At 40.8% G+C, this 16,550-nt stretch overlaps 1 protein-coding gene across 5 annotated transcripts in view; it reads right to left on the bottom strand.

The window, feature by feature from the left end:
* LOC126336827 (RING finger protein 17) overlaps nucleotides 1–16,550 on the bottom strand; it is a 467,240-nt gene that overhangs the window by 88,659 nt on the left and 362,031 nt on the right. For all 5 annotated transcript variants that reach the window (XM_050000889.1, XM_050000891.1, XM_050000890.1 and 2 more), the window contains one exon: nucleotides 3,152–3,212. In XM_050000889.1, the coding sequence (XP_049856846.1) occupies nucleotides 3,152–3,212 (61 nt within the window). The remainder of the gene's footprint in view (nucleotides 1–3,151; nucleotides 3,213–16,550) is intronic.

The following is a 16,550-nucleotide window of genomic DNA, read 5'->3' as shown; positions in this document are numbered from 1 at the left end:
CCTGCAGCATGGAGGCAGGATGGGGTGAAGTAGCCACAGAAAATAGACAAATGGAAGCGTCAGTTGGTTGTAAAGCTAATCAGTTTTGAGAAATAGAAGGCACAAATAAACTATGTTCAAGGCTGTACAATAGTTCAGTGACACGAGGATATTCATTTGGGAGTTAGCTATCTTCGTGCACAGGGTGAAAAACACGGTGGACATGAAATTATGTCAGAAGCAATGTCTGAGGAATGGCAGTCAATTTTGAGATGAAATGTAAAGATTTGTGGCTGGGATGTCTATTAACGGTGATCTGGCTGACAAATGGTTTGAGGATAGCACACACTACGACCAAAGCAGGCGTGATCTGTGCTACAGGGTGCTGCAAAAGCCACTTGCCTAATCCACCCACCCAGTACATGCTAGTCTAGTTCTATCAAAGGCTTATCCTTTCCCATCACAGGCAGGGCCAAGCACCCACATCATATACCAACTCTGCTGCAATGTTTGCACATCATTTTATGTGAGCATCACCACCAACAAGCTGTCTAAAAGAATGAATGGCCATAGCTAAATGCGGCCAAGAGCTGAATTGAACGTACTGCTGAACACAAAAAAACAAGCGATCACTTGCTGCTTCAGAACTGTAACATCTAGATCCTTCACCGCAATACCAGTTTTTCTCTGCTATGTATATGGGAATTATTTTTGCAACACATCCTTCACTCTATTAAACCTCTTTGTCTCAATTTCCATAACCCACTGTACCTACACTGTGTACCCACCACTCTCCCTTTCCTCTGCTCTGTCACACCCTCCTCCAAATCCACTTTTCCACATTTCTGTCATCGTGTGCCACACTAACTCACCAGCCCCAATACCTGTGTGCCATATACCTATCCCATGCACCAGCTGCTTTTTGTCCCACATTCCAATCCAGAACAACTGCTGTCTTACTCCGAGCAGTTAGCCATCCTTCCCCAGTCCCTCCTCCCAATTCCAGGCTTTTTTTTTCTCCCTCTACCCACCCCATTTGAGACATCCCCTCACACCTATTGCGTATAATAGTTAACATATTTTATATAGCGGGACATAGTTTATAGTAATGTCATCTCGTTTATCTTTGCACTACACGTGTTACAAAGACTTATTCTCTTCACTGCACCTCACGCAGTAATGTTTTTATTTTGTTTCACCACAGAAACAAAGTTTTCACACTCAGCTCACATGTTACTGTACAACTGAATGTTTGTTTAATAGTTACAAGAGCGGTACTGAATGAAATACGTCTTGATAACAGATCTAAGACAATGGTGAACAAGATAACAGCATTCAAAAGTATGACAAGCCATATGAAAGAGGGTTATGTAAGATACAACAATAATAATAATAATAATAATAATAATAATAAACACTGGAGACACCATATAAGGTTCTGAAATGTGTACACGTAAAGCACAGACAAACAGCATCTAGCATAAAATGGAAGTTTCCTTCAATTAAATTCCAAAACATATACATACACCATTAGAGCACAAGATTTGAATTTAATATAAAATGTGGTTTTTTGTAAGAATTTATTAAAATATGTACCAATTTATTACGTACACATCTGAAAATTATGGATGGAACAGCACATACAGTAAATGGATACCATGGCTTTAAGCCATATGCATACTCTTCCTATGAAATTTACAGTAATAAATAGCATAAATGTTATGGTATTTCTTTGATGCGGCATTCAATTTTGGCCTTTAATGCTTGGGTGGTATGTGGGCTTGTCGGTGTACACAGAAAGGTTCAGAAAGCCCTACAAGAAAGTTTATCGATGTTAAATAGCAAGATCATGGTCACTAGCCTGGTCACCAATATAGAGATAACATGATTTTAAAAAAGATTTGCACAATAATGCCAATGTTTCATAGGCAGCAATGAAATTGGCACCGTTCTGCTGAAACCACATACTATCTTCAAACTGAGGCTCAAAGAACTAGGTTATCGCATTACAGTAACATTCCACATTTACCATTCATGCATTACCTGTCTTGTTTTCAAGGAAAAATGGTCCGATGACTCCTCCAGACCACAATGCACACAGAATAATGACACATTAGCGATGCATTCCCCCTCATCTTCATTATTCATGAATCTTCAGTTGGTGAGTTTAGAGCATTATTTCCACCAAAAATTTGATGCACTTTACAGATGTAAGCAACTAAATTTTCACCAATTTTGTTAGTAATGTTTAACAATACCACTGCAATGTTTAATCGTCAGTCTACTAACTCCTATCTGCCTCCTACTGACGTGTCATAATTCTTAACCTATCAAATATAAACAGACAAACTGGTGCACAATTTAAACCTTGTGCTCTTCCTGGAACTCCCTTTACTAATAAGATTCATTTAGTATCACCCCCTCCCTCATACATATTTCTCAGGCCTCTGGTACCCAAGCAGAGGAATCCAGAACCTTCCATATGAGGTCCTCTTCATTTAATACATTCATACACAGATGAAAAGGAAAAGTAGAGAGATTTGTGTTCCAGTAAACAGGGATCGATAACATGTACTTACCGGTCTCTTACTACACCAGGAAGAGTACAAATTGCTATCAACTTGAAGATAGTTCTAAGTCATGTGACAACACAACATAATGGAAGTTCAAATATTTTTCCTCTCACATCACTAGAAAGAACATATCTCTACTATAATGTGACATCAACTTAAGCAGTAAATATCAAAAACTGAAAAGAAAAGCACACAGTTGACACTACTGCAGTAATGGTAAAATGAGGATATTAATATGACAAAAACAGTAACAAATTGCTAAATAATGTTAACATGCAATGACATATTGGACCTAAAAACATTCTACTGTCAAAAGAGTGAAAATGATATACCAGCCTTTTAATGTACTTTTTTCTTTGCCTTGGGCGATTCTTAAACAAATGGTCACTAGTCTGTGGTAGCTGCAAAAATTCATTCCATCACTACTCTGGTGCTAACTTCTTTATATCCCTTACCAAACGAATTCAGCTCAATGGTTACAAGGTCTAGCAAACTTTCAAATTAAATGAATTTTTAGAAATACACCATCCATAATCACTATGCAATTTTTACATTTCCATACAATACAACTCAAAATATAGTATTGAACTAAGTTTTACCTTGTGTGGAACAGTGTCCTGGACTGATACACCTGATTTTGCATATTCAACAAGAACAGAGCTGTAACATACATCAAATGAAGTGAGTGAGTGACAGTACTGATAACGACAATAATAATAATAATAATAATAATAATAACAATAATAGTGAACCGTTTATTCTCACTGTTTATCATCTAATAAATTAATAATTAGAAATGCATCTCAATCCATTGCTAAATATGGCTTATTACCAGTGTTTGCAGGTAATCAGCCACCCATCTAACCCACAAAACATTTCTGCCTATCTATAAGCCACTCTTGTCCTCAACTATTTGTCCTATAAATCACATCTTTCACATACCACCATCTAATGTAGCCAAGCATATCCTACTCCACTACAGCTAAAGAGATTATAAAAGCAACAGTGTTAAATATCCAATATGCTCAACCTTTGTGAAGTGCTCCATGTGTGCACATTAAGTGATATAGTATACTGGAAACACACTGGATCTGCAATTAAATCTAACAAACTTTGTTTAGTTACAAAGAGACAGAATGGCAGGCCAGTACTTTTCTTCAGCAGTAAATATTATTTCATTGTATTGCTGGTGCGCGCGTACGCACGCACAACCACACACACACACACACACACACACACACACACACACACACACACGCACGCACGCACGCACACTGCAGGTTTTTGGAGATACTAAGTTTCTTCCTCAAGGAGCAGAGAGGAAAAGGCCACTCAGACTACCAGATAAGAGGAGACCCATATGTTATCTGGACAAGTGGAAACTAAGATCTTTGGATACTGACGCTGTATTTTCAAAGGAACCGTCCCAGAACCTGCACCGAGTGATTTAGGGAAGCCACAGAAAGCCCACATCTGGATGGCTGGAAACATAACTGAAACCTGAACCTACTAAAGGGGTCTTAACCACAGCACCACCTCATTTGGTTGTTTGACCATCTGCCCTATTCACAGGTCTAGGCACTCAATTACTGACTTCCATCCATTCCAAAATCTAGAGAAATTTGCAATTGGAAAACTTCTAGAGCAACAGGGAGATTTATGACAACTGTAGTTCAATATTTTGTAACGCTCTAGAATCATACTTTACAGATGGAATCTACTCAATAAAGAAAGACTGGAGAACGTGCACTGTTAAAAAAACGTACATTTTTTTTAGTTGAAAAATAGTCTTTCACTACCAAGCTGGATTTTTCCTTGCCCTTGCATTCTTTAATATCCACAGTTTCTCTGTCACTCTTAAAGCTGCACCACATGTTTCAGCTGTTCATAGCCAAGCTTCATGTGGAGAATTGGTTTCTGTTTACAGTGCTTTCTTGAAAAATAATGGAAGGAGTAAAACTAATCATTCATCATATAGCTGCGGTAATGAGTGGTCAATAGGTACATAAGAAACTTTCAGATGATTTCTTTATTCAGGGCTAACTAATGCAGAATAAACATCCGCACACAAACACTTGCTTGTTCACAATATTCTGTCCTGCTAAAATGTACAGGTTGCAAAAATGATAGTTTATTCAAGGATGGAAGGAAGGTTTGTGGTTTAACACTTACCGTGCGGCTGCCGTAATATTACGTCGCGGGCGGAAACGAAGAAAATTCGGCAGCCGTAATATTATGTCCCGCCACATTCCACATTCTTTTAGTGTTTCAAGCACATTGTTAGCGTTCCCGCTACAACCTGTAGGTCCTGTAATGCTTGTAGTTCATCATATTAGCGCTAGATCGCAGAACCTAGTGAGGTAACGCGATATATCCGTATATATTTCCGAATGAATTCACGTGTGTTTTTCACTCGTATGTTACGTGTTCTGTGGTTTGTTTACAGTTGAGTTTGGTGCTAGTATTTTGGTTTTAGCTTGTTTATCTTCTTTTTACTCACAATGGCGAGTGATGAGGATGCAAAACTTCGAAAAATGATTGAAGAAGTACTTGCTGAATCTACTGATGATGATTTTTCGGATTTCGATAGTGACAGTGATTACGAAATGCCGGAAAATAACGATATTCCAGGTAAGTCTAACATCTTACTAAATCGATGCAGAACAAGACAGTTCATGTTGCGATTTGTTCTGTTACGTTCTGTATTATTTCAGACACAGATTTGTCGCCAGATGAAGGTGAGCCACCGCCTGTGGCAGTTCCCAATGATTGCATTTTGCACAATTGCATCAATGAGAAGAAACTGAGTACTCCTAAGTTTATACAGGAGGTCTGCACTGCGTTAGTGTTTCAGAGAGGAGAGAGAATTGAGGATTCTCATGGATCTGCAACGATTGCTCGATTGTCGCAGAAACATTTTCCGAACCGTGTGGAAATGGCAGAAGAGAAGAAGAAAGCACAAAGACGTTGGGTAGTGTGTAGTGGAAAACAAAAGACCATTACTGGGAGAGCTGCAAGGAAAGATACTTCTTATGAGTGCAGTGAGTGTAATGTAGGTTTGTGTGTCACCCCCTGCTTCAAGCTTTATCACACTGTGGTTCACTATGCAAAATAGCTTATGTTTATGTAGCTAAGCTTTATATGCAAATGGTATAACAAATGTCTTTTCAATATCAAATGATCACTTTCCAAAATTTATTTCTTCTTTAAATTGAATAAAGTATTAAAAATAAATTTTTGACAAAAATTTATTTTCGCAAAATCGATGAGAAATCTGCATCACTTCTTGGAAACAGTAAATGCCCCATACACATGACTGTTAACCCATGTAAAGTTGAAACCTTAAGGTTGTAAACCATACCTGTAGTTTTTATGTATCTCTAACTAAACGTCCTTTACAGCTATTTAAAGTCTGTTGAAAATAGAAAAAAATCAGCCCGCACACAGGGAGTGGCCTGCAGTTAAGGGCTTAGCTTGGTAAGTGTTAATGACCCATCAACACTGAGGTGATTACAGACAGAGCAACATACTGATTGAGTCGAAGATGGTGAAGGAAATCTTCCATAATCTAGATCTGATTGGATCTATGTTGTGTAGAGCCATATCACTGTAGAGCAGTCCATTCCCCAGTTTGTGTTGCTGAGACACTGAAGAGCATTGACGTGCAACCAAGATGTCCACATTAGTCAACGAAGATGGGTAAGCCACGTTAAGAAGGCATCAAAGACTAGTCCTAAAAAATTGTCTGAGGTCATTAGGTTGAGGGATGGCCCATCAAGATACAGATCTGAATGGGGATGGACTGTATGGTGATCACAGAGATTCATAACAAAGGTCTTGGCAACCGAAAAATGGAAGCCACGAGTTAGAGCCCAAAATTCCACTCTGTGTATTGCTCCCTGCAGTCTGCGTTCAACAACACCCAATGCAGAAAAACACAAATAAATGCAAAAATGATCCTCATACAAAGAGAGAAACACTGTAGGCAGCACCAGACCACTGATAGCCACTAAAAACAGACACACATTCAAAACAGTACCCTGCAGATGGGTGGTGCTACAGGAAGTGCCAACCTGCACCTGAAAAGCACAGCATGAAAGGAAGTTTTGGATAAAAATCAGGAGTGGACTAGGGAAGCCTCACTCATGCATAATGGCAAGGATGTGGTGGTGCCACTTGGTATCTTAAGTTATTTGCAGATCGATGAATACTGCAAGAAGGTGTTGATGCTGGGCAAAAGTCATTCGGATAACAGAATCCAAATGGACTAAATTACCTGCAGTAACATAGCCTCAGCAAAAACCACCCTGGATCGAAGCCAAGAGGCCCCGGGATTCAAGGAGCCATTACAGCCTTTGGTTCACTGTATATTCAAGTAACTCGCAAAGTACTTTCATTAAACTGATCGAACAATAGTTGTTGATCTGAAGAGACAGTTTAGAGCAAGTATATGACAATGGCTAGCTACTGATGAATGTTGAAGCATTTGGTTGTACACCCGGTCCTGTCCAGGAGTCGTGTTGTGGTGGAGAGCAATTGTACTGGCAAATTCCCACTTGCTAAATGGGGCATTATAAGGCTCCAGGCAACGAGACGCGAATGATAAAGGGAGCCATTACAGATGTTGTTTGAGAAGATGGAACACAGGTGGATAGTGCACTGATGCAAGGCGAAATGCCGAGCAGAATGCTCTACAAACGCATCCGGCCTATTGAGGATGATACTATTTATGGATATTCCTGGACACCTGCAGGACGGCAGCCGAAAATGCCACTGATCTTTGGCCTTACCTGCAGAAAAGGAGTATGCAATCCTATGGCAGCAAAATTTCATTCTCAAATAACCCTTTCCTGGCATTTAATTAGATAATGGGCCCAGGCACGAAGCAATTTAAAGGCAAGGTTATGGTCGAGAGATGGTTGTCCTTTGTAGTGTTGGAGGACCCGACAACAGTTTTTGATAGTAGCAGCAATTTTGGGGAGAACCCGAGGAAGAAGAAATCACCGAAGTAGCTGCCAAAAGGATGGCATCAGCAAAGGGCCACCGAGGAGGGCATCCAAGCAAGTGATGTTGAAGAAAAGATAAGACGATCAGAAAATGATCGTTGTTGCACAAATTGTCATGAAATCCTCATTGAACAGAGATGAGGAATCTGAACTAGAGATGGAAAGATCAATGGTTGAGAAAGTGCTTAGTGCCACGCTAAAGTGTGCGGGGGCTCCAGTGTTGGAGAAACATATATCAAGTACCGCACTCACAGAGGGTTATGTACATTTAAAATCTCCAAGGAGAAGGAAGGGGAAGTGGGACCTGTCAAAGGATGGCAAGAAGAGCACAAAGTGTAGAAGGCTAGTCAGGGGGGTGGAGGGGGGGGGGGGGAGATAAAGATTGAAAATCGTTACTGCAGAGTCTACGTGGAACCGAGTTCAGTATGAAGAGGAACCAGGGAACTAACAATGTCTAAGGTGATCAACATACAGACACCACCAGAGGCTCGCAGAGGGCCAATGCGGTTCTGGCAGAAGGCTTAGAAACCACCAAAAGTCAGCAAATGAATACCCACAAAATTAGATTCCTGCAATATAACATAAGTTACAGAGTAGAGAGAAGGAAGAGACTGCAATTCTGGAATGTAGCCATTAGAGTTCCTTTGGAGGAAAGTAGTGTCAGGATGGATGTCAATCGGACCACAATAGGTCACTGTGCCGAGTCAGTGTCTATCACTGGTAAGGACGGAGTGACATCCATTAATGTAAGAGCACACTCTTATTGAGAGGAAGGGGTGACATGTCAGTTTGTTTTGTTGTTGCTTTCAAGTGCCAAACAGCTGAGATAATAACTTTTTAAATGGTCAATTACAAATGAATTTGAAGTCAGTGATACTCAAAGCCTAATCAACTGGAGTAGAGGCATAGCTAAAATGATCACTTCTCCTTTGAGGAGGTTGCTCAAATGGTTGAATATTAAATTTCCTGTGCCATATTATTATGAGAAATAAAAAGTATATCACAAAAAAATGGTTCAAATGACTCGGAGCACTATGAGACTTAACATATGAGGTCATCAGTTCCCTAGATCTTAGAACTACTTAAACCTAACTAACCTAAGGACATCACACACATCCATGCCCGAGGCAGGATTCGAACCTGCGACCGTAGCGGTCGCGCAGTTCCAGACTGAAGCGCCTAGAACTGCTCGGCCACACTGGCCGGCTAGTGTACCACAACCTACAGCTTGTGCTGTATCTGCTAAATTATCTGATGATTCAGATGACAAACATACATTAAAACATAAATGGTCATAAAACTGGCACTGGGTAAAAAAAAAAAATTTGCACACTGTCAATGACTGGTTGCAGTGAGCACAGAGCGGTGTGCAACTTCCATTTAACAAATGACAGCCTCCAATATGCAGCCTAGCTATAAGTATTTCCTTGCAATTCGAGGAGCAAGGGACGTCATCCAAGTTGACCGAGCGAGGTGGCGCAGTGTTTAGCACACTGGACTCGCATTCGGGAGGACGACGGTTCAATTCCGTCTCCAGCCATCCTGATTTAGGTTTTCTGTGATTTCCCTAAATCGCTTCAGGCAAATGGCGGGATGGTTCCTTTGAAAGGGCACGGCCGATTTCCTTCTCAATCCTTTCCTAACCCGAGCATGAGCTCCGTCTCTAATGACCTCGTTGTCGATGGGACGTTAAACACTAACCACCACCACCACCACCATCCAAGTTGTAGAGAGGTGTTTAACTTCCTGGAGTTTGTTCTCATATAGAAAGAAGAGTGTTAATGCCAGAATGACACAAGGGAATCAGAGTGACACTAAGGGAATCATAACATAATACACAATTAAGAGGCTGTGTTGTCAGATGTACTGGGTGGCCTGATAGAAGGTGGGAAGCTCTGCAGTAACTGACAACTGATCTAGAAGTCAGTATAAAAATGTTTTCTGTCAATGACAAAGGTGCACTGGACCCCACAGTCAGTTTTAGAGTCATCAGAATAGATGAAGGTGCTGTCTCCAAGCTGCGTGCAAAATTCCAGAAACTTAGAGCTACATGTTTACTCTAGAGTAGTGACCTTGGGAAGTGAACTAAGTCCAAGATGAAGGTGGACCTCTACACAATGTCAATGTGGTGAAGGGCTCTCTCTATACCACTGCAGCTGTGTGGCCAATACACATTAATAGTGCTCGTGTACATCACTCATAATGTATGCGCACTTGGAAGCACGCGGCTGACAGTTCATTCACTTGGTGTCACACTCGCTCACTCACAGAGTGATGGGCAACAGTCATGTGGCCTTGCCATGCAGGTAAGAAACCACAGACTCCACCAATACAGTTTCAACACAACGTAGTGGCACTAATGCTTGTGGCAAGTGTTCAAACACATTTAGAATTAGAATTTCTTTTTAGCTGTCAATTTTCCATGTTTTCTATGAAGATAATGTGCACTGTATACCTGATATTCACCAAGTGTTACCACAGTATAACAAAAATTAAAGGGATAACTGAATATTGAACATTATTGAAGTCCATTGTTTCAGTTGTGGAACTTTATATTTCTGTGAAATAGTAGCTGGTGAATTAATGCTCGCTTTCAGTCAGCTGCTAAAATCACGCTGACACTTGAACACATTTTGAACAGAACAAATTAAAAGGATTTTTACCCAATTACTGTAAACTTTGTTTGTGATAAACTAAAAGACTTCAATGCAGCTACACCGTATTCTTTTGTGAGTAAATCGAGCAGGTGAACTAGTAGGACTCATTATATTTGATAATACACACAGAAAGAGGAAAACAGCAAAAGGTGTAATGGTGAGAGACAAAGATATTATTTGGATATATTTCTCTCTTGATATTATTCGAATACGTAGGTCACTCAAACAAATTTATTTGCCAATAAATTATCTGTAAATCAAATAATGAATAACATATAATGTCACAGTATTTTCTTTGTTTACTTCTTGTACAGAATTAGTATTTGTTCCCTTAGCCAGTGAGGTTCTGTTCTGTAAATACATTATCAAAGGTTTGTCCAGAAATGTGCCTTTGTGGCTCAAAGGCTTAAGTTCCAGACTACATGACTTAAGACTTAGGGTTTGATCCCCAATTGGTCCTATGATTTTCTCTGATCTTACTGCTTCTTTTGCCTAAAACAATGACAACAATGCTAAATCAAGTCGCACCATATTTTGAAGCATATGTTGAAATGTGGATCCACTAGTTGGCTGTATCTGTTCAGAAATGGGAGGAAGTCACAAGAATACCACCATGCCGAGTAATGCATTCCAGTGCTGAAACCAACTTTGAGCGCAACTTTTCTTGATTTACAGCATAACAAATGGAACACAAAAATGTGTATAGGTGCACGGTCTCAGTGGTCTGGGGTCTAAGCACTAGGCAAATGCAATATTAAGCAGCCAATTTAGTCAGCCAGCTGATGGTCAGTTTATGCAAACTGATGAACAATGATTACATGTGTAAATTACTATTCATTACTCATAATCAACAAGTATTATTCTAAACATTATTCACCTATATGAATAAAATCACTTGTCCGTCATCTATGAATAAAAAGATTACAGAGAAATCTGAAATCCAATTGCTTTTAAAGCTCCAATTCTTTGTCATTTATTAAACAAATGCATTTTCCATTTCTTTAAAATTGGTTTCCAGAACTCATCAAGGTACACAGGGCGTTCGTGGGAGGAAGCAGCATATTTTGAAGCATATGTTGAAATGTGGATCCACTAGCTGGCTGTATCTGTTCAGAAATGGGAGGAAGTCACAAGAATACCACCATGCCGAGTAATGCATTCCAGTGCTGAAACCAACTTTGAGCGCAACTTTTCTTGATTTACAGCATAACAAATGGAACACAAAAATGTGTATAGGTGCACGGTCTCAGTGGTCTGGGGTCTAAGCACTAGGCAAATGCAATATTAAGCAGCCAATTTAGTCAGCCAGCTGATGGTCAGTTTATGCAAACTGATGAACAATGATTACATGTGTAAATTACTATTCATTACTCATAATCAACAAGTATTATTCTAAACATTATTCACCTATATGAATAAAATCACTTGTCCGTCATCTATGAATAAAAAGATTACAGAGAAATCTGAAATCCAATTGCTTTTAAAGCTCCAATTCTTTGTCATTTATTAAACAAATGCATTTTCCATTTCTTTAAAATTGGTTTCCAGAACTCATCAAGGTACACAGGGCGTTCGTGGGAGGAAGCAGCTTGGTTGTCAGTGCAGTTGATGCAGAGGGGAGATGGAGGAGGGAAATTTCCCTCGTGAAACTGACACATTTGGCAGCGTTTTTACAGGACATGTGAATGAGTATGGTTATAATGCTGACACTGGTGGCAACACAGCAGGTTCAGTATGTAGGGTCCAACATTGGTGACTGCATATCCCACCTTGATCTTCGAAGGGAGCTCCACTGGATCAAATGATAAGAACAGGGGGTGGGCTAGGCATGAATTCTGCATCAACCCTCTTCATAACTCGATAGGCTGTGGTTACACCCTGATCACAGAGAGAATGTTGTATATCTCTCTCAATCATACCATCAAGCTGCAAAGTGTACATATATGACACCACGTGAATAACACACTGTTCTATGAGCCTCTACATGAACAGGGTATCTGCTGAGGAGCATAGCTTTAAGCAGTTTTTGGTCTTTAAAGGCACCATCTGCCTCTAGAAGCACAGTTCCATTGCATAATTGAGTGCAGGACTTTAGTGGCCAGCAACTGTGTCCTCACCTTTCTGAATGAAGAGTGGGTTCACTGTAGAAAACTTTAGAGATTCTCCTGTGTGTGACACCACGAGGTAGCAGGATGCAACTGGGAGATTCATTATGTCTTTGGCCTTGTTCCATTTCCACTTATTAGACAGAGTTTGTGCTGATGGAGATGACTTACTCATTGCAGGTGAATCCCCTGTGATTGCCAGGGTTTCCACTAGTGCACTACTTCCATCTGGGAGCTCCCACAGGGGGGAAAACACCTATCTTACATGACCATGCACACCTCAGGTCACACCTCCTAAACTCCAGACAAAGCGACCATTTGGCAATTGGGAAGGTCACAGCTCAGGCATCATCCTCCCTGGGACTGGCCTTTACTGGGGGTATGCATGAGCCCTACCTGTCAACCTGGGTGCTGCGAGTTACGCTTTACTCCACTGCCCTTTACACGCCAAATGCAAGAGCCAGCCTTCAGGCATATGCATGGGGATCAAGAAAGACAAAAAGGGAGACCTGAAACGCTGATGAGGAGGAAGGACTGAAGAAGTCTGAACAACAAGAAAGGAGAGAAAGAAAAAATGAAATTCGCCTAAGGCTTCCGATACTTTCGAAAGTTTTGGTTGCCCGATTGTACATGGTCCTCAATGGAGGGGAGAAAGAATAGGAGGAGGATAGAATTGCAGTAAGGAAAAGGAAGGACTATTGGCTTGAGGGGATATGATTGAGAGGACAGCAAGTTGCAGAAATAACAGGATTGAAAAGAGAACAGGTGGCCTTGAAGCCCACAGAGCTTGGGTCCCATAACCTACTCCAAGTAACAGGCTTCTTGACATGAAGATGCTGCTAGGAGGGGGGTTTCTAGAGGGAGCTCCATCACCAGTGGGTGCTAGATAAGACCATTTCTTTTCTGGCCACAGAGAAGGAGCATATCCGTGATGGGAGGCAAAGGGAGCTGTCAGGGAGGAGGAAAAGGAAGGGGGACAGGACAAAGGAAAGGAAGAGGGGGGAGGGGGAGGAGGAGGAAAGGATGAAACAGAAGCAAAGGTAGACGTTAAAGATACCGGGTGGAGACAGTCAAATTTCTGTCAGGTCTCAAAGTGGATACACGGTTGACACTTTTGAATTAATAAATGTTCCTTTCCTTTTTATAGGTCGTGCAACCTGGTGAATGAGTATAATTTGGCCAGAACCGCTCATGCAGCGGGTGGTCACAGTCACCACAAATAGGATTCACCTCATACTGTGAAGATGTGTGACCAAAATGGATACACTGCACGTGGGAGGCAATATAGAGTGTCATGTCACAATGGTAAGCCATAACTTTGACTTTTTCTGGAAGGATATCCTCCTCAAAGGTCAGGATGAAAATGTTCTTATCAATACAACTGTCCTTAGGACCTCTCTGGATTCTCTGTACATTGCACCATTGCTCATTAGTCCGAGTTTCTCATTAGACTGAAGGAGGAGATTCCTGTGGAAAATAATGCCCTGGGTCATATTTAAGGACTGGCGAGGAATAAAGTTCACCAAGAAGTCACCAAAACGCTTGCAAGCACAATGGGAAGCAGAGTTACTGGCAGGAGAGTTTTTAAAAAGTATGGAACCAGATGGCATCTTACTAAGTGAGTTGACTTCATGACACTAACCTCTGATGGTTTGGTAAAGTCTTCCCATCTGTCCTGGATCAAACCAAATAATGAGGACAGGGTTTCATCCCAAGCTGGCAGACCTTGCCCTCCTCCCAGAGGTTGGCCAGGACATGGATGGCCAAGGAAATAAAAGAAGAAGCAGAGAGAGAATCATTCCTGTCTGAAGAGACGGCTGTGCAAGAGTGGCCAGAAGTACGGATCTTAGCACACTTTATGTGCCGAGTATCTGTCCTGGTGCCACTGACTGCAATCAGGGGCTCACCCCATGAATGCCACCCAGCCAGCACTGTGGTAGTTGGTGGGCATCCTGATGCCCCAAAAACTCAAACAACTGCTCCTAGGCATACATGAGACAGTGATAGCTCAGGTAGCAGAAGTGTTGACAAGAAGCATAGCCAGATGGGTAGTCTTCGTCACATGGACTGGTTACATGTGCTAGTGACCTAGGGCGCTATGGTGGGGATGAAAAGAGAATGAGGAGTGACGAGGGGGAGCTATGGTGCAGAAGAAGGGAGAATGAGGAGGGATGAGGGGGGGGGCTATGGTGGGGAAAAAGGAGAATGACGGGTCGAGAAAGAGGGGAACCTATGCGAGAGGCTGTAGGTAGGAAGTTCTTCCCCAAATGGCTCACACTCCGGAAACAGAATTTAAAAAGGGAGGTCAAAAGGCCAGAAATAAATGGTGACACAAGACTGAGAAGGAACAGCTGAACTGAGGGAATAGGTAAATCAATCTGAAAGACACCTGCCCTAGGAATTGAAAATGCAACGTGTTATCCACTTTGAGAACAACAACTGCAGCGACTGTTTTATTAGCAACTACAATCTCGACAGACAATATATTCCTAATATCATTTGCGCACAACATGCTGTACATAAAAATGACTGCTGAAGTAATGGTTCTGTCTGAGGTGGTCATCTGTTATATACACTGAAAGCTGGTTAAAGCCGGAGGTAAGTTCGGCTGAAATATTTGCAAAAAAGCTAACAGTGTTCTGAAAGGATAGGCTAAACACAGTTGGTGCTGGCATGTTTGTTGCTGTTAGAAGTAGTTTATGTTGTCACAAAATTGAAGTAGGTGGTATCTGTGAGTTAGTAAGGGTAGAGGTCATTCTTGGAAATGGGAATAAAATAATATTTGGATCCTTTTACTCCCAATTCAGAAGATTGGCAATCTCTTATAGAAGCTTGAAATTTAGTGCGAACTTCAACGCGAAATGCTTATAACAGTTCACACAATGAAAGTTTGTCTCAAAACCTGGGAGTAAAATCCAAAGAGATTCTGGTCGTATGTGAAGTATGCTAGCGTCAAGGCACAATCAACGCCTTTTCTATGTGATAGCAATGGAAATACTATAGATAACAGTGCTGCCAAAGCAGAGTAACTAAACACAGCATTCTGAAATTCCTTTGCCAAAGAAGATGAAGTAAATATTCCAGAATTTGAATCAAGAACAGCTGCCTACATGATTAATGTATAATCCTTGGAGTAGCGAAGCAACATAAATCGCTTAACAAAAGCATGCCTTCCAGGCAAGACTATACCAGTTAGGTTCCTTTCAGAGTATCCAGATACACTAGCTCCAGACTTAATAATCTAATACATCCGTTCACTTGACGAAAGATCCGTACCCAAAGACTGGAAAGTTGCATAGGTCACACCAATATTCAAAAAGGTAGTAGGAGTAATCTACTTAATTGCAGGCCCATATCTTAACATCAATATACAGCAGGATTATGGAACATATGTTGTGTTGAAACATTAGGAGGTACCTTGAAAAGAATGGTCTATTGACACACAGTCAACATGGATTTAGAAAACATCGTTCTTGTGAAACACAAACACATGAAGTGTTGAGTGCTATCAACAAGGGATTTCAAATTGATACCATATTTCTAGATTTCCAGAAGGCTTTAGACACTGTACTACACAAGTGGCTTCTGGTGAAAATGCATGCTTATGGAATATCATCTTGGTTATGTGACTGGATTCGTGACTCTCTGTCAGAAAGGTCATAGTTTGTAGTAACTGACATAAAGACATTGAGTAAAACAGATATGATTTCTGGCATTCCCCAAGATAGTGTTATAGGTTCTTTGCTGTACCTTATCTATATAAACGATTTAGGAGACAATCTGAGCAGCCATCTTAGGTTATTTGCAGATGGGGCAGTCATTCATCAACTAGTAAAGTCATCAGAAGATCAAAACAAATTGCAAAATTATTCAAAACAAGTAACTGTATCATACAAAAATTGGCAATTGACCCTAAATAGCGAAAAGTGTGGGGTTATCCACATGAGTGCTAAAAGGAAGCTGTTAAATTTCAGTTACACAATAAATCAGTCTAATCTAAAAGGCCTTAAATACAATTACATTCCTAGGAATCACAATTATGAACAACTTAAATTGGAAGGAATGCATAGAAAATGTTGTGGGGAAGGCCAACCAAATATTTACAGAATGTAGCAGATCTACAAAAGAGACTGCTTACACTACTGTTATATCTCCTCTTTTAGAATACTGCTGCATGGTGTGGGATCCTTACCAGATAGGAATGACAGAGTACATCGATAAAGTTCAAAG

The sequence above is a fragment of the Schistocerca gregaria genome, chromosome 2, assembly GCF_023897955.1.
Source record: "Schistocerca gregaria isolate iqSchGreg1 chromosome 2, iqSchGreg1.2, whole genome shotgun sequence".
NCBI lineage: Eukaryota > Metazoa > Arthropoda > Insecta > Orthoptera > Acrididae > Schistocerca > Schistocerca gregaria.
Note: the sequence above shows the minus strand (reverse complement) of the source record. Positions and strands in the feature narration are given on the sequence as shown.